We start from the raw sequence: 19,190 nt of genomic DNA on the forward strand, positions 1-19,190 counted from the left end.
TCCCCTCGGGGGCCGGCCTGCATGATGGACAGCATTAACTCAGGCAGACACGCCCCCTTTCTGGACGTGTCCGCTTTTTTGAAAGCATCACTGGTCCAACCCATTTAGCTCCCTCCCACTGGCATGTATTTTGAAAAGTTTTCCTTGTGGTATTGAATCATTTAAAAAGATTATTAAATCGAGCCGTATATCGGTTGAAAATAATTTTTTTACAAAAATATATATAATTACTGTTTAGCAACTGTTTTGGTTCTGTATATGTAGCAAACATAGAATGTTCTTCAGTTTAAAGATAAAAGTTAATTTTCAAAATTATTTCGACTTTGAAAATCAAACAATGTGGTGGATTGAAACTATGTACAAGTCTTAGGTGACCGGGTGGTGTGTCACACCCATAAACTCACCTCTGTTCCAGCTCAGAGACCCAGATCTCGCTTTAACATGATCCTCCACTGCTGATGTTACTCCACCTAGCTGTCAGGGGAGGACTGTAGGGGGAGGAGCGAGCTGCGGGGAAGACGTGGGCAACAGGGGGCAGCAATGCCGCCAAAAGGGAACCTGTGCCTCACCCTACTGGGTTATAAACCGTCAAAAAACAGAAGAATCTAACATTTCAGGCCAAAATTGTTTGAGTTACAATAACTGCAAGTTAGATTGAGTTAGTGTGAACTACAGAGAATAACAGCTAGTTAATGCAACATGCACTAGTTAGCACAAGGTCTTGTGGATCAGTGGGACCCAGTTTCACATTTCCCTGCTCTGTCTACATTCTGGCACGGGGACGGGCTAAATGAAGTGTCTTGGCTTCAGTTTACTGATTATACGTCCAGGTCACCTTAATGATATCTTTGTTTGGTCCTATCAGCTTACCTTTATCTTAATCATTTCTTCTTCATGAGGCCGTGGTAACAGTTATATAATCACATTTTCATGCCCAGGTCGTGGTATAAATACTTGTCGAGGACACTACCAGACTCATTGCAGGTTCAGAATTAGACTCACAGCACAATGGCCATTCTGTTCCAGATCACTGGACTCGTCCTTTTCCTTTACCTCCAGGTCCGGGCTGATATCCCTGCCCAGAAGGACTTTAAGGCTGATAAGGTAAGTTATTTTTCCGTATTTTATTGTATTTAGGATTCCATCAATACATTTCTGACGGTGATTTAGCCTAAACCCAGACACTGGACAGCTAGGACGGGCAGTACGACATCCCATGATCTTATGGCCGAACTCTGAAAACGCCCCCCAATAACTTAACTTGCTCTTTGACATCCAAGTTCTCGAATCCCTGAGAAATCTCTCAGCCAGGATGGTGAAAGTTTTCCAGCCAGATTGAAGAATTGCATAACAACGCAAAAAGCCCAAACTCTTTCTTGTTCGCCATTTCATTGTCTTGTCGTCCTTCTCCCCTGTTTGTTCTATGCCCGCTCCCTCCAATCATACTCCCACTCCTCTCCATTTGTGTTTCCTCATTTCCCTCCTGCCTCTCAGTTTATTGTCCCCTCTACATGATATCTTTGTTTGGTCCTATCAGCTTACCTTTATCTTAATCATTTCTTCTTCATTAGGCCGTGGTAACAGTTATATAATCACATTTTCATGCCCAGGTCGTGGTATAAATACTTGTTGAGGACACTACCAGACTCCTCTATGCCATTACCCCGTCTCCATTTAATGTAGTTTCTGAGTTAATTCTAACCTCCTCTCTGCCCCCTCTCATACCACCCATCTGTCCATAGTCATACAAGCTCCCACTTATAAATCTCCCCTTCTCCCAATCCCCCAATGCTACCATGCTTTGTATTGATTATGTGCCATTCCACGTGGGGGAGTCTAAGTATTTACTAGAACACAATGGCGTTAAAAATACATGTTAGTATTCCTAACGGTACTTTTAAAGTGCTTTTAAAGTGCAGCAAATCAGTCCGTGGAAATAAGATACTTTGAACTTACATCGATATTGATATTGTAATCTGATCAGCATTAGAGATGCCTCTACCTGTCCGTTTTCAGTTATTGGAAGGGATAAGGGTAATTCTAGACTGGTTTAACCACTAAAGGTGAGCCAGCGCCAGGGACTCTCTGGAACCTTAACATTTTCATTTTGATGTTGTCATTTTTAAGTTGTTATGGTGCCTGAAGTGTTCCTTTAAATCTTCTGGAATAACCCCGTCCCTGTCCACACCTCCAAACACACCCCGTAAAGTGAAAGGGCCTTTCTCTGACGATGTACAGTGCGGCAATGAATGCAACATATCTCGAGTACAATAAATGTTAAGCCCGTTAGTATTAAACTCAGTATAGGAATAGAACAATACCATAAGTCACAGCTGCAAACTGGAGCGCCCTCTACTGATGAGACATCATTATGCATCAAATTTGTGCCAATGACGGTTAATGAGGCTTTAACAACACAGTCTGTCTATACTAATCTTACAACACAAAGACAGACAAATAGAAATATTTATGTATATAATATCCTGCCTGCATATCATATTTTAAAAATAAAACAGCTTGACTAAACCCAAAATCTTCATGGAACAGACCGAGTCTTGAAAACAAAATGGGTGTGTGAATGGAAAACATTAACAAACATCTATTTAATGCCAGCAAAGGTGGTTTTAAAAAATAAAAAAATTGCATACCCGATACCTTACAGAAAATTCCACAGAGACATAGAAACATAGAATGTGACTTCAGATAAGAACCCTTTGGCCCATCTAATCTGCCTCTAATCATTTTTATAATAGAGAATAAAACTTATATAAGAGTTATGTCAACTCACAATCCTGTAACCTTAGAGCCTATCCCTAAGAAAGGTGCCTACCAGTCGGGTTAATGACACATTTGTGTATTTTGCAGTTTTCTGGGCAATGGTACAGCGTCGGAGCAGGGTCCAACTGCACAGAATTCCTGAAAATGAAAGACTCCATGACACGTCCAATTATTTTATTCGAGAATGAACCAGACAAAAGCTTAAAGTGCAGCATCGCATATATGACGTAAGAATTAATTTAATGATGGCAACTGGGCCCCATTGAAGTACCCAAATAAAATCTAACTTTGTAGAACATCTGACCACAGAAGCAAGATCTTTCCTACAGTGCTGTAAAATGTCTCCGTAAAGACTTGTGATTTCCTTGTCTATTCTTCCCAAATCTCCATAAAGTGCATAAACGTTACCGTGTGTCTTTAATCATGATTTCCTTCCTGTAACCACTCTGGGACTTACACTGTTATTCTGAAAATATATTAAGAACGATTTACTAGAATATATTTTCATCCAAAGATATTAATAGTGTTTTATTAATTAACAAAAAGGTCAGCTTGGAAACAATGTAGCCCGTTTTAGATTAGGAAGCAGAGAGGAGCTAATGGGGCTTATTTACTACATACAGAATTGTAGTGGAATAAATGTAGCGGAGTAATGCAATTTGCTAAATCTACACTAAAATGGCCAAGTTGTGACTGTAGTGGAGTTGGAAAATGTTTTTAAATTGGCAACATTTTGGTTTTGAGTTCACTCCAATTCAGCATTTAGTGGAATACATCCTGTGTAATAAGCTCACAGCTGAAATGGGTGAGGAACAGATACATTTGGGGTAAACATATTTGGGTAGAACCCTGAAATATTGCATACTAAGCAACTATTTAAATACAGAAATTCCAGCACCCACCGTGACCTCTTTGCATTGTCTCCATGATCTACAGGCCCAAAGGATGCCAAGGAATAACTTTCAACTATAAATTTGTTTCCGAAGGCCATTACACATACACAGGTAAGCATAAAGCCTTCTCTGGCTTTTGGAGACAACTGTATATGCTGAACCTTGGCACAGAGTTTAACTATATAATAAGCAGTTGGCAAACTATGGCACGTGTGTCATGCATGGCATTAAAGACTTCCAGACCCAAACAGGATGGTAGATCTGAGGATCTCCCTCGGAGATGACCTGACCCGGGTCTGAGCAGGACTTTTTCAGATATCTGTGCCTGATTGCAGAGTGCAGTGAATCACTAGTGAATTAGGAGGAACTTGTCCTTTACCTGGTCAGCCCGGCTCTTACTGGACACCAGGCAATCTACCAGCTTTGTTAATGTGTGGGTATAGTAGTGTGTGTAGGTGTATGTGTGTTTAGCAATGTAATTGTGTGTGCCGTGACAGTTGGAAGGGTGTCTGGCAGTTTGTACTGGGGCAGTATAAATGGCAGTGTGTATTGGGGTGTCTATATGTGTGTATGCCATGATCAGGCCTCTTTAGGTGAAACAATCCTGATGTTGGTGTCCGTCCTGCCTTCGTGCTTTAGTTACTTGGTGTCCGGCGTCTGGAGACACCAGGGATCTTTCCCCGGGCAGCACACGAGCATGATTAGATGCACTCACATTGTGCAGCAGGCACAATGACCATGCAGGAGTGCTGTGCAAGATACACAGTCCATACACAAAACACACACAAGCAGCCCACATTCACACACAAAACAAGACACACAGTCCGTACACATAACACACACAAGCTCACACAAGCAGCCCACATTCACACACAAACCAAGATACACAGTCCGTACACATAACACCCACAAGCAGTCCACATTCACACACAAAACAAGATACACAGTCCATACACATAACATAGAAACATAGAATGTGACGGCAGATAAGAACCATTCGGCCCATCTAGTCTGCCCAGTTTTCCAACTAGTTTTTAAAGTAAAAAGTTTTCTAAATAACACACACAAGCAGCCCATATTCACACACAAAACAAAATTCACAGTCCATACACATAACACACACAAGCTCACACAAGCAGCCCACATTCACACACAACTAAGATACACAGTCCGTACACATAACACACAAAATACAACAAACGACAAAGTCTTGCTTTGATACAGTGTCGCTAAAAGATTGCCTATCTATAAGCCATACTTCATGCTTCTGGGTGTTACAGAACTGCAACTCCCAGAATTCTCTGCCACATTTTTTGTGAATTGTATTCCAGCAAAATGAATGCAAAATATTCTACATTTTAAAAATAAATCTCGAACTTAGTTCAGTTTGTGATTGAGTTTCCTCTGACTCTGACTTTCTTGGGATACATTTTTCAATGTATTCCAAGCTAACTGATACACATTGTATATATGATATATCCAGATAAATGCTGAGGTTTCATTTTTGGGATTTTATATTGTAGATCCTCGGGGTAATACAGCTGTTACTTTTGTTGGGACGGACTACACGTCATTTGCTTTGGAGTTTGCAGTTACCATCACAAAGAAGGGACAGAAAATAATCATGGTCAAGTTATACGGTAAAACAGTTTATATATATATATATATATAGCAGGTGCTGCTGACTTTTAAAAATGGCCGAGCACTTACTGGGAGTCCATGTGTTAGGGATTAAAGCACCAGCCATCGGTCTAGCCAGGGTAAAAATGTTTTAGTCGGTATTTCATACCCAGATCAGGTGTTGAGTCAATGGTTATTTTACCTCCTGTGAATATTGTACATGACCTCCATATTTATGTGTATGTGGTCAATACATAGATAGTACAGAAGTACTATAGTACCATGAGTTGAATGGAAGAGGCAGAACAAACAACTCAAACCAGAGTCTCTCTAGTCCGGTCGAAGCTAAAGTTCCATCAGTCCATTCACCACTGGATCTAGAGATACACCATACATCCTTAGACGGGGATTGGACTCGCAAAATTGAAAGTTTGAAAAACGGGGGGGTGGGGTGGTTACTTTAGTGTAAAATGTGTTGTTTGTTTTAGTACAGTTTTGGTTTAGTGAATTTCACGGCTGATACAGCCTTCTGCCTGATGAAAATTTTTTGTTTTCCGTTCCATTTAGGGAGAAAGAAGAGCTTGCCTAAAGACGTACAGGATCACTTTGAAAAATTTGTCTTTGGCTTTGGTTTGAACAAAGACCATTTGGTTTATTTCCCTGATGCAGGTAACTAAAACCTAATAATAAGCATTTACAGGACTGCACATGGCAAGCTTCGGAGATGATATGGGAATGGATGAGAATCGAGCATACCTCCTACTTGTCCCGAACTTGGTGGGGCAGTCCTGATTTTGCATATTGATTATTACAGCACAGTTATCCTGTTACAACAAATAATCCACCTGTTATTTACTTTTTCAGAGGAATGTGTTCCGGGTACATTTTAGGTGAGTCATTAATTTATAAATTATTAAGGATTCTCCAAACAACGGTGAATAAATGCCACATGTATATTATGCACCAATATATCCAGCGGATATTACACGGGGTGTTAAAATTAAATGTAATATTTATTTTTTTAGTATAACCACAACTCCCATGATGCTTTTACCAGCCTCATCAATCTACATGTTCAGTTATACATTTCAATAAACAACTGGACAAATCTGATAAGGTCTCTGTCATACTGAACGCTATTCACATACACGGTGCTCCAATGGCAACTTGTTATGCACTAAAAAATGTTAATTCACAGCAGAGGCTACTGTTAAAGGCACACTCTAGACACCATGATCACATCAGCTTATTGAAGTAATAATGCTACCAGGGTACTGTCCATACATCTTTTTTTAAACTAAATTGTCAGAGTGAAAGAAAATAGGGCTTAAATGTAGAGCTCAAAGCTCCACCTACAAGCCCTGTCAGTCAGAGAGCTGGGATTACACTTCCTGGTTCACATACAAACTCGTACCAATGTGCATGACAGCTGATTTGGAGGGATTTACAGGCGCTGCTTCCTGGGGTGTCCATGCAGCCATACTTACCCTACAACAATCATCATGTAAACAAGGAACCATGAATTTGCGTGGCCCCATGTATCATCACTATGTGAAGAATAAAAGGGAGGGCCCCAAACCAGTAGCCAATCCAGGGGCCCGTGGGATCTTAATCCTTCTCTGATTGTTACAGGAAGCTCCAGGAAGGAAGCATTACAGGGGACCTGGTGTTATTAAGTTCCCAACTGAGGATCGGTCATGTTTGTGTTTTTAATATAGTGTAGTCACAATAAAGCTACATTTCTCCTGGTTTAAATTATTGTTAACGTAAAGTAAAATCATTAGCGACAGTTACAAATGTAGTTTAATTGTTTGAGACATGCTCTCTCACTTAGGGAGGTTATTATAATCCTAGGGCAGCACTGCAACGTAAGTGTTCTTTTTGCTAGAGATTGATGGGAGCTGCACTCCGTGATCTATAGAATGAATGCCGATGCTGTGCTTTGTGGACTAGACGGCAGGATATTGATTGCTGACTGGTTTGTCAAACTCATTGAACAAATATTAGCGCAGCAAGGCCAAAGGATGGGTGATTGCACTGCGTTCCAAACGCCTCTGACCCGCTGCTAACATGACTGTTTGTGTTTTGCAGGAAAGGTCGAGCCAGGAGACACCCCTCGCCCCGTGGCACCCATTCCAAGCCCTTTCATGTTTCCTGTTTTATCTCTGTTGCCTTCCTTGGATATTATAAGAAAAATAAACCCCCACCAGAAACGCAAATCCTTTCTTCTTGTTTTATTATTCCAGCACGTGGCGATGCAATCATTATAAATTGAGTAACGATATCAGACAGACAACTCGTGGGCAATCTCTCTTTATCGCTCTATCCATGGAGATCATGGCTGTTTAACTGCAGATTTAAAGGGAATTTCTCACTTCCCAGGAAATTTTATATATTTAATAAATATATATTTGTGAAGTATAAAAAATACAATTAGGGGGAAAAAAAACTATTTTTCTTTATTCTGCAACTGGGCGCCTCCATCTTAGCCATTCGTCATCCGTTACATTAAGCTCCAGCATCTGCAGCTGGAAGTCGGTCTACGGCGAGGAGGAGAAAGGGAACAAAGGTGGAGATTTATCAACGTCTGGCCTAAATCACTAAAAGTGGGGCTATCTCCATGGAAACACGTGGAACCAACAGGCCTGTTTGTTTGCTGGCTCCTCCCCTTTCCTATTTTTTCAGGACTTTTTAGATCAGAACACATTAATAAATCCCCCCCATGTTTCTACTTCTCCTCCACATTCTGAGCTGGATGGTGGCGCCCTTTGCTAAATCTTTAATATAAATTTACAGGTGATTTTTGAAGGAACACTCCGATCATTGTAACTACTTCATCTCGCTGCGTCAGCTGATCACTCTCAACGAATGAGCAGGGCTTAGCGAGCTGCAGTGGTTACGGTGCTCGCAGTGTTCCGTTAACGTTTTCATTTATGGTGTAATTGGCAGAGAAGTGACAGATCTCCTTTAGGATTACAGACGTACGGCGACCCCCCTGAATTTACCAAGATTTGTGCCCCCATTACTAGTCATCTAGTTTGTCCTTTAAATTCTATTTAGAAAGTAGTGAGCTCTGGTCACAGATAAGAAGAGATAGCTGGGGCTTTGAAATCTTTCCTTGTATACATTAGCTGATAATTCTGTGAATGCAAATAGTGACAGCTACCTGATAATGGGACGGGGCGGGGGGGGGGGGGGGGGGAATGATTGTGAATTCAACAAAACCCATTATAGATCCAAAATGGAATTAGTAGCAAAGGTGGGTTATTTTTGTATAGTTTAGAAAATAAGCTAAAAACAAACTAAACAGAGCGGGACAGCATTGCAGGCGTCATGCAAACAGGAAAATATTTAAAGGTATTCAAAGCACAAGATCTGCTTTTAAAGATGTTGCGTGGTGTATCGCACGGTAAGCTTTACAAAAAGTGAAATGAAAAAAGGTATCAAAGAGTTCTAAAAATAAAAGGAATTCTACAAAGTATGGCCACGTACATCCATCCGAGTCACACAAAGACACATCAAGGACATCATCAGAACATCAAACATCCAGAATGTTTTTTTTGAGAAATAGGCCAGTGCAAAAAAAATAGATTATATATCTATAGAAAGTGTGTGTTACTCTGTTTATGCCAATGCTGCCAGGAAAATATGGTTTAATAACATTTCTTCATATAATCATCAATGTACAAAACAAAAAGATAGAAAAAATAAATCCCAAAATACACCTGCCATTACTAGTTCTGTCACTCGCCCAAAGAAGAGCTGTGGAGCGATAGAGAGAGACTGCAGACATGCCATGTATCTACGTGTTCCGGACCACGGCGGTCCCCATTGTGCTATTCACTGGTAATATGTGTCACTATGCGGGTATTTGGTACAGACCAGGACCCAGTTCCAGCCATGCCATGTATCTACGTGTCCTAACCCACGACAGCCCCCATTGTGTGTATTCACTGGTAATATGTGTCACTATGCGGGTATTTGGTACAGACCAGGAGCCGGCTCCAGCCATGCCATACCCATATAACTACATGTTCTGACCCACGACAGCCCCCATTGTGTGTATTCACTGGTAATATGTGTCACTATGCGGGTATTTGGTACAGACCAGGACCCAGCTCCAGCTCCATATGGTTCAGATGTATAACAGTAATTTTTCAAGATCAGCTATTTTTGCCTCAGTTTTTCTATAGGTATTTAATTCACAGAAATTCAAAGTTTAGTGAATAACTATAGATTTCTGTGCCCCTGTTTACCGTGAGGTTAGATGGATCAATACATTGCTCCCCCCCCGGGATACGGTTAAAGTTACAGAGTAAAACATTAACCCAACTCCCACTCTGGTCTCCCCTCCGAGTTCACACATGTAGCCATTTCCAGAGATCATCGGGCAGAGTGACAAGAACGGTTTATCACAGCGACACACACAGAGGGACACAATGCAGTGGGCAATTATCCTTCTCTCTGCTCTGCTGGGACTCGGGGCTTGTAACCCTGTCCAACCCGAAGAAACAATCCCCGTCAAAGAGAACTTTGAGCTCCAAAAGGTAAAGTTTTAAATTCTATTTTTTTCTTTATGGCACCAACATATCCTGCGGCGCTGCATACATAAAAGGAAGCATGAGACTTGGTTTGAAAAACAGATGCACGTCCTATGACTTGTTAGGGATGCTGACACACTTAAATGTAAAATTCACTTAAATGTGAATTGTTAGAATTTAAATTGAATTTTAAGTGAATTTAACATTTTTAGACCAAAGAAGCATTATGGGAGATGCAATCCACAAAATCTGGAGTGTCGAAGTTTGCCTATCCCTGGACTATCCAGTTAGTGTGATGGGGTCACACAGAGATATAGTCACTAAGAAAGGAAATGTTATTGTTATTGCCAAAAATATGACACGTTTTAGGAGTTGGAGATTTTTCCCAATTGAGCTATTTTGATTTAAAATCTGCAGTTCCCTCAGCAAAGTCTCTTTTAGAGAATAGCCCACTCCGAATTCCAAGTTTCCATGTGGTATTTGCATTTTCTTGTGCCTAGTTCTGAACATTTTAAATACAAGATATTTATTAGAAGCAGATTTTTTTAAATCTCTAGCCACTTGGTCGAGCACTAATCCACCAGATTTAGACTCAAGCCAGCATTTGATATTTAATTAACTGCATAACAGGCAGAATGAATCCGAAGCTGTATTCAAGCCGAGATTTTATTATGCCTGAAATACACAATTATTCCCCACAATTAAAGCACGAATATTATGTTTACCTATCACGTGACCTGCGTATCTCCTTATTGATAATCCCGCTGAGATTTGCATATCTCGTGTTATGACATATTACTTCAAATACCAGAAACCTGCGTGTTTCACACGGCTTACTTATTGCGTATTGTCTATGTCATGTTAATACCTCAATAAAAAGATTTACAAAAAAAAATTATTCCCCACAAGGAAAAGAGATTTTAAAGAGGCAGTTTATAAAGTCAGGACGCAGATAACATGTTCTAAGAATGAGAGATCTGTTCTTTATTACCGGATTAAATAATAACACGCTTGCTATATGATAATTGGTTTAATCTCAAGAAATATTTCACACGCAGTTTGTTAAATTTAAAAAATTGCCATTAAAAGCTAAAAATCCTGATTTTTGCACAACATGAGTAAGACAGCTAAGTAACAGAATTCGCGTTGATTTGTTAATTTGAACAATTTAAGGACAAGATCAATAAGGTGAAAAAGCAATGATTTAATTGTATGAAAAATATATGAATTTTGTTGTGCATACATTTATAGATTGATAGTTTTTTTTTTATTCTAATATGTTTAACCCCTTAAGGACACATGACATGTGTGACATGTCATGATTCCCTTTTATTCCAGAAGTTTGGTCCTTAAGGGGTTAATATTAAATTATTAGGTAGCGGAACTATGGTCGACCACCCGAATCCCATCACCGACGACCATCACCAAGAAAATACTAGATCACATACAAATGGACAAACTTACGTCCTTGATCCATGACACACCTAGACGCTTTCACAAAATCTGGGACCCATGGATCGAGGGGGACACCACACTACCATGGTAACGCTAACATACCTAACAAAGGACCTGCCACCCCTGGAATATAGGCCCACCAAAACACACGAATAGGATGGCCCTCTAAATATAGGGTCCCTATAGAGCATACCCACCACCTAACCCCGCCAGGAACATCGGGCTGGGATCCCGCGCCATACCCCGCCCTACCTAACCACCCAAAGTGTCCCCCACCGGGGAGAACTCCCTAGAGACCCATTCCCCACCCAGGACATCATTACCTCACCCCGATACCAGGCTCAGGCACTTAGATACCCCAGTATATCGCGACACACAAGCCCGAACACACGCAAACTCGAGCTACAAAGGACGCCCGAGACTCAGGTCTATAATTGACCCCATGACACAACCAATCAGACCTCATACATCACAGATATCGACGACCAACTGCATCTTCTATGGGATTCGCATAGGGAAGCGGGGGAGGAGGGAGGGAGATAAACGGATAGTTACTCCCGGAACGCAACAAAGACCCCCTAGAACCCACAGAGACGCATCAAGCCAAGCGGGTGTGCACTGGCTGACTGTGACACGCACCGAGGCAACCAAGGCCTACCCGCTATCATTCCTATTCCCCCTCTCCGTAACACTAACTCTCTCTCTCAACACCCCGTTGAAAGACCAAACCTTTCACAGAGATGCATAATGACGACACATATGACGGACAAGCGTACGAATATACGGGAAAACTACTCAGAATGTAAAACATAAATGCTCAGGGGTGAAACATACACCACCACCCCTCCCCGAGACTCCCCACTTGTTACCACACCCCCACTTACTTGTGATAATAAAAGCAAAATCAAATAGGGCATCCGTACCCCCCCCCCCTTTCTATTTCTATACCCCTCCCTAACCCTTAGAATCAGAGCAGCAACAAATGTTACATACGTAGTACAAATGTACCAACAAACATCTGATAGTGTAACCAAGGAAAAACCTTACCTAACATGTATCTTATGTATGATTGTCATTCACAAGGTAATTAAGCTTTGCGATCTCTGTAACAATAATCTTATTCCCTTGTTTTCTTCTGTACCCCCACCCCAATGACACTGAAAACAATATAAAATATGACAAAAATAAAGAATTTAAAAAAAATATTAAATTATTAGGAAATCTTACCCAACAATATTAAATTGAGGCCACTATTTGGTTAAATGAATAACCAGGTCACCCACCAGCTTTATATTTTTTACCCGGTTCTGTGGTAGGTAGGTAGGTAGGTTTGTAAGTGTTAAACGGGCAGTTTAAACAGAATTTTTACATTTTGGCATTACGTGCGGAGGCTATACTTACAGTTTGACTATTGTAGCCTAAATTTTAAAATTTGTCTTTCAATTAGTCCTAATTAATAATGATTTGATTTGCATAGTTAATAAACCTCACCGTTAATCCAAGTGGGGAAAAACAGGACGATTTCTGTGGTATAAAACGGAGCAGTCAGTCCTTTTTTTATATCTAAATGTAATTTCTCCACTAATTCGTGATAGGTTTTACAATTATCTTTAAATGTAATATTGTAATTCAGATATTCTCAAGCACTTTCTGGATAGAATTCCCATTCATTTTCTTCAACATTGTTTGTTTGTTTGTTTAAAAAAAAAAAAAAAAATTCCCTTATAATTGATTGAAATTCTTCAAATTTTCAATTTTTTCCTGATCGCCCATTTTGCCCTAAAACTTTTGCAATTCCTTTATCATGTCTCCATAATTTCCAGTTTAGTGAATACACTGGTGTTATTTATTTCCACTGTGCCAGACATTTTGTGTTATTGTAATAAGATGTGCGTAGACTGGAATTTTCGATGCGAGAAATAAGCTAACAAAGGATTTGAGTCGCTCCTTCCTGATTATTTTTCCCTTCTAGATCTATGGAAAATGGTACGATATCGCCATTGCTTCTACATCCTCTTGGTTACAGAAGTACAAGGATAAATACTACATGGGAACTCTGATATTGAGTGAGGGAGATACAGACGAAGGTGTCCAGACCGTGAGCACTCATATGCGGTAAATATCGCCTGGAGCGGGAATATTGGACTAGATATTCATTATAGACCTCTGTAGGTCTTCTTACATCCGATGCGGAGCTCAGGGAAATGATGCTTTGTAAGAGTAGTGGATTTCTAGAGTAGGCTGCCGAAATGGTAGAGGTTAGAAACCCCCCCAAAAACAAAAAAACTTTAATTGTCCAAGAATGAGAATATTTTATCTGTTTGAAATCACCGAAGCATATTGTACCAAACCAATCTTCAGGCACTAGATTTATGGAATATCCATTTTTGGCTCAGTGGGGATCTCGAAGGAAAACAAACATGTTACGTTGTATAACTTTCTTTTTTAAATTGTTGAGTTATGCTAGAATTAATGTGACAGAGTCCAATTAATGTCTTCAGAGCTTGATGGCCACAAACAGACGTTTAGGCTTCTGGAGACCCCAGAATAACCCAATGTGCAGAAAACCTAAATAACTGAAAAGGACGTAAGGATCACACTTATCAATCTCAATTAAGTGGCCTTCCTTGTTCTCCCAACAATGTCGAAACATTGCAGTTTTGGAGACACGGCATTTCATTGTTGTTAACACAGTTCTAGTGGTATTCTGCCCGATAGCCCCTAGAGGGTGCCGTAAAAGCAGAGTCTGACTCAGTTTGTCACTGATAGAAGCATTTGATTAGGGCATCGAGACAACTGCGGCACATGCTCACAACGTCTGCAAATGCTTCCCAATGAGAAGCATTTAATTGGACAAAATAGCAATATTACCCCAGCAGAGGCAGACCAGGCTGCTCGAAAGAGGCAGTGTCAGTTCAGGATTGCAAGTGAGTATTTGGTTAATAAAACCAGGGCCCCTAAAATCTACACAGCCTAACACTAGAGTTTAGCATTTCACATGTTTAAAGGTTTGTGATCTAGCGATCAGTGAGCTTGTCACTGGTGAATGTCAGCTGTTACATTGTGTACTAGAAGATATGTCATTGACATGGCTCTGTGAGAACTCCGAAATCTCTTTCCTTGTTTTCCCCTCACAGACGCGGCACATGTACCCAGCAAACTGGCGTATATAAGAAGACGGACAGACCGGGCAAATTTAACTATGAAATTCCATGTAAGCCATCGCCACATGGGTTTTATTTTTCAGAAGATTTGGGAGCAGATTTCACATTAAAAGGGTCAAACTACACATTTACTGAACAACATGGGGGAAAGGGGAACTAGAGATGGGTACAGTTTAATTTTCACAAAGGGAAGGAAAATGTGAGTAAACAGGTCAGTGCAGCGGATCTCGGTAAGTTGGATAGTGTAATGGATCTTGGCAAGTTGGTTAATGTAGCGCCTCTCGGTAAGTTGGTTAAAGGGACACTATAGTCACCTGAACAACTTTAGCTTAATGAAGCAGCTTTGGTGTATAGAACATGCCCCCGCAGCCTCACTGCTCAATCCTCTGCAATTTAGGAGTTAAATCCCTTTGTTTATGAACCCTAGTCACACCTCCCTGCATGTGACTTGCACAGCCTTCCATAAACACTTCCTGTAAAGAGAGCCCTATTTAGGCTTTCTTTATTGCAAGTTCTGTTTAATTAAGATTTTCTTATCCCCTGCTATGTTAATAGCTTGCTAGACCCGGCAAGAGCCTCCTGTATGTGATTAAAGTTCAATTTAGAAATTGAGATACAATTGTTTAAGGTAAATTACATCTGTTTGAAAGTGAAACCAGTTTTTTTTTTCATGCAGGCTCTGTCAATCATAGCCAGGGGAGGTGTGGCTAGGGCTGCATAAACAGAAACAAAGTGATTTAATTCCTAAATGACAGTGAATTGAGCAGTGAAATTGCAGGGGAATGATCTATACACTAAAACTGCTTTATTTAGCTAAAGTAATTTAGGTGACTATAGTGTTCCTTTAATGTAGCAGCTCTCGGTAAGTTGGTTAATGTAGTGGCTCTCGGTAACTCGGATAGTGTAGTTGATCTTGGTAAGTTGGTTAATGTAGCAGCTCTCGGTAAGTTGGATAGTGTAATGGTTCTTGGCAAGTTGGTTAATGTAGCAGCTCTTGGTAAGTTGGTTAATGTAGTGGTTCTCGGTAACTTGGATAGTGTAGCGGATCTTGGTAAGTTGGTTAATGTAGCAGCTCTTGGTAAGTTGGTTAATGTAGTGGTTCTCGGTAACTTGGATAGTGTAGTGGATCTCGGTAAGTTGGTTAATGTCGCAGCTCTCGGTAAGTTGGTTAATGTCGCAGCTCTCGGTAAGTTGGATAGTGTAGTGGATCTCGGTAAGTTGTATAGTGTAGTGGATCTCGGTAAGTTAGATAGGGTAGTGGATCTCGGTAAGCTGGATAGTGTAGTGGATCTCGGTAAGTTGGATAGTGTAGTGGATCTTGGTAAGTTGGGTAGTGTAGTGGATCTCGGTAAGTTGGGTAGTGTAGTGGATCTCGGTAAGTTGGGCAGTGTAGTGGATTTCGGTAAGTTGGGTAGTGTAGTGGATCTCGGTAAGTTGGGTAGTGAAATGGATCTCGGTAAGTTGGATAGTGAAGTGGATCTCGGTAAGTTGGATAGTGAAATGGATTTCGGTAAGTTGGATAGTGAAGTGGATCTCGGTAAGTTGGATAGTGAAGTGGATCTCGGTAAGTTGGATAGTGAAATGGATCTCGGTAAGTTGGATAGTGAAGTGGATCTCGGTAAGTTGGATAGTGAAGTGGATCTCGGTAAGTTGGATAGTGTAGTGGATCTCGGTAAGTTGGGTAGTGTAGTGGATCTCGGTAAGTTGGATAGTGAAGTGGATCTCGGTAAGTTGGGTAGTGTAGTGGATCTCGGTAAGTTGGACAGTGAAGTGGATCTCGGTAAGTTGGACAGTGAAGTGGATCTCGGTAAGTTGGACAGTGTAGCAGCTCTCGGTAAGTTGGACAGTGTAGTGGATCTCGGTAAGTTGGACAGTAGTGGATCTCGGTAAGTTGGATAGTGAAGTGGATCTCGGTAAGTTGGACAGTGTAGTGGATCTCGGTAAGTTGGATAGTGAAGTGGATCTCGGTAAGTTGGACAGTGTAGTGGATCTCGGTAAGTTGGATAGTGTAGTTGATCTTGGTAAGTTGGTTAATGTAGCAGCTCTCGGTAAGTTGGATAGTGTAATGGATCTTGGCAAGTTGGTTAATGTAGCAGCTCTTGGCAAGTTGGTTAATGTAGTGGTTCTCGGTAACTTGGATAGTGTAGCGGATCTTGGTAAGTTGGTTAATGTAGCAGCTCTTGGTAAGTTGGTTGATGTAGTGGTTCTCGGTAACTTGGATAGTGTAGTGGATCTCGGTAAGTTGGTTAATGTCGCAGCTCTCGGTAAGTTGTATAGTGTAGTGGATCTCGGTAAGTTGTATAGTGTAGTGGATCTCGGTAAGTTGGATAGTGTAGTGGATCTCGGTAAGTTGGGTAGTGTAGTGGATCTCGGTAAGTTGGATAGTGAAGTGGATCTCGGTAAGTTGGGTAGTGTAGTGGATCTCGGTAAGTTGGACAGTGAAGTGGATCTCGGTAAGTTGGACAGTGTAGCAGCTCTCGGTAAGTTGGACAGTGTAGTGGATCTCGGTAAGTTGGACAGTGTAGTGGATCTCGGTAAGTTGGATAGTGAAGTCGATCTCGGTAAGTTGGACAGTGTAGTGGATCTCGGTAAGTTGGACAGTGTAGTGGATCTCGGTAAGTTGGATAGTGAAGTGGATCTCGGTAAGTTGGACAGTGTAGTGGATCTCGGTAAGTTGGACAGTGTAGTGGATCTCGCTAAGTTGGACAGTGTAGTGGATCTCGGTAAGTTGGATAGTGAAGTGGATCTCGGTAAGTTGGACAGTGTAGTGGATCTCGGTAAGTTGGATAGTGTAGTTGATCTTCGTAAGTTGGTTAATGTAGCAGCTCTCGGTAAGTTGGATAGTGTAATGGATCTTGGCAAGTTGGTTAATGTAGCAGCTCTTGGTAAGTTGGTTAATGTAGTGGTTCTCGGTAACTTGGATAGTGTAGTGGATCTCGGTAAGTTGGTTAATGTCGCAGCTCTCGGTAAGTTGGATAGTGTAGTGGATCTCGGTAAGTTGTATAGTGTAGTGGATCTCGGTAAGTTAGATAGGGTAGTGGATCTCGGTAAGCTGGATAGTGTAGTGGATCTTGGTAAGTTGGGTAGTGTAGTGGATCTCGGTAAGTTGGGTAGTGTAGTGGATCTCGGTAAGTTGGGCAGTGTAGTGGATCTCGGTAAGTTGGGTAGTGTAGTGGATCTCGGTAAGTTGGGTAGTGAAATGGATCTCGGTAAGTTGGATAGTGAAGTGGATCTCGGTAAGTTGGATAGTGAAATGGATTTCGGTAAGTTGGATAGTGAAGTGGATCTCGGTAAGTTGGATAGTGAAATGGATTTCGGTAAGTTGGATAGTGAAGTGGATCTCGGTAAGTTGGATAGTGAAGTGGATCTCGGTAAGTTGGATAGTGAAATGGATCTCGGTAAGTTGGATAGTGAAGTGGATCTCGGTAAGTTGGATAGTGAAGTGGATCTCGGTAAGTTGGATAGTGTAGTGGATCTCGGTAAGTTGGGTAGTGTAGTGGATCTCGGTAAGTTGGGTAGTGTAGTGGATCTCGGTAAGTTGGACAGTGAAGTGGATCTCGGTAAGTTGGACAGTGTAGCAGCTCTCGGTAAGTTGGACAGTGTAGTGGATCTCGGTAAGTTGGACAGTGTAGTGGATCTCGGTAAGTTGGATAGTGAAGTGGATCTCGGTAAGTTGGACAGTGTAGTGGATCTCGGTAAGTTGGATAGTGAAGTGGATCTCGGTAAGTTGGACAGTGTAGTGGATCTCGGTAAGTTGGGTAGTGTAGTGGATCTCGGAAAGTTGGATAGTGAAGTGGATCTCGGAAAGTTGGACAGTGTAGTGGATCTCAGTAAGTTGGGTAGTGTAGTGGATCTCAGTAAGTTTGACAGTGTAGTGGATCTCGGTAAGTTGGACAGTGTAGTGGATCTCAGTAAGTTGGGTAGTGTAGTGGATCTCAGTAAGTTGGATAGTGTAGCAGCTCTCGGTAAGTTGGACAGTGTAGTGGATCTCGGTAAGTTGGACAGTGTAGCAGCTCTCGTTAAGTTGGACAGTGTAGTGGATCTCGGTAAGTTGGATAGTGAAGTGGATCTCGGTAAGTTGGACAGTGTAGTGGATCTCGGTAAGTTGGATAGTGAAGTGGATCTCGGTAAGTTGGACAGTGTAGTGGATCTCGGTAAGTTGGACAGTGTAGTGGATCTCGGTAAGTTGGACAGTGTAGTGGATCTCGGTAAGTTGGATAGTGAAGTGGATCTCGGTAAGTTGGACAGTGTAGTGGATCTCGGTAAGTTGGATAGTGTAGTTGATCTTGGTAAGTTGGTTAATGTAGCAGCTCTCGGTAAGTTGGATAGTGTAATGGATCTTGGCAAGTTGGTTAATGTAGCAGCTCTTGGCAAGTTGGTTAATGTAGTGGTTCTCGGTAACTTGGATAGTGTAGCGGATCTTGGTAAGTTGGTTAATGTAGCAGCTCTTGGTAAGTTGGTTGATGTAGTGGTTCTCGGTAACTTGGATAGTGTAGTGGATCTCAGTAAGTTGGTTAATGTCGCAGCTCTCGGTAAGTTGTATAGTGTAGTGGATCTCGGTAAGTTGTATAGTGTAGTGGATCTCGGTAAGTTGGATAGTGTAGTGGATCTCGGTAAGTTGGGTAGTGTAGTGGATCTCGGTAAGTTGGATAGTGAAGTGGATCTCGGTAAGTTGGGTAGTGTAGTGGATCTCGGTAAGTTGGACAGTGAAGTGGATCTCGGTAAGTTGGACAGTGTAG

General features: G+C 41.4%; 2 protein-coding genes across 2 annotated transcripts in view; both read left to right on the plus strand.

Moving 5' to 3' along the window:
* Positions 1 to 995: 995 nt before the first annotated feature.
* Positions 996 to 7,510, plus strand: LOC134572653 (olfactory protein-like). Its single transcript, XM_063431748.1, has 7 exons — positions 996 to 1,104; positions 2,866 to 3,005; positions 3,715 to 3,782; positions 5,195 to 5,311; positions 5,859 to 5,960; positions 6,156 to 6,181; positions 7,383 to 7,510. The coding sequence occupies exons 1-6, from the start codon at positions 1,009 to 1,011 to the stop codon at positions 6,179 to 6,181; spliced, it is 549 nt and encodes a 182-aa protein (XP_063287818.1). The 5' UTR covers positions 996 to 1,008; the 3' UTR covers positions 7,383 to 7,510.
* A 2,142-nt stretch (positions 7,511 to 9,652) lies between these two features.
* The window catches only part of AMBP (alpha-1-microglobulin/bikunin precursor), a 30,317-nt gene continuing 20,779 nt past the window's right edge, over positions 9,653 to 19,190 (plus strand). Inside the window, exons 1-3 of the mRNA XM_063432998.1 lie at positions 9,653 to 9,838; positions 13,260 to 13,402; positions 14,425 to 14,501. Coding sequence (XP_063289068.1) covers positions 9,731 to 9,838; positions 13,260 to 13,402; positions 14,425 to 14,501 — 328 coding nt within the window. The 5' untranslated portion in view covers positions 9,653 to 9,730. The remainder of the gene's footprint in view (positions 9,839 to 13,259; positions 13,403 to 14,424; positions 14,502 to 19,190) is intronic.

This window comes from Pelobates fuscus, chromosome 9, assembly GCF_036172605.1.
Source record: "Pelobates fuscus isolate aPelFus1 chromosome 9, aPelFus1.pri, whole genome shotgun sequence".
Taxonomy (NCBI): domain Eukaryota; kingdom Metazoa; phylum Chordata; class Amphibia; order Anura; family Pelobatidae; genus Pelobates; species Pelobates fuscus.

Bases quoted from the DNA above. Each gene is read 5' to 3' on its own strand.
- LOC134572653 (XM_063431748.1), top strand. From the start codon at position 1,009: ATGGCCATTCTGTTCCAGATCACTGGACTCGTCCTTTTCCTTTACCTC. The intron at 3,006-3,714 runs GTAAGAATTAAT...CATGATCTACAG, and splicing joins TGCAGCATCGCATATATGAC to GCCCAAAGGATGCCAAGGAA. The intron at 5,312-5,858 runs GTAAAACAGTTT...CGTTCCATTTAG, and splicing joins AATCATGGTCAAGTTATACG to GGAGAAAGAAGAGCTTGCCT.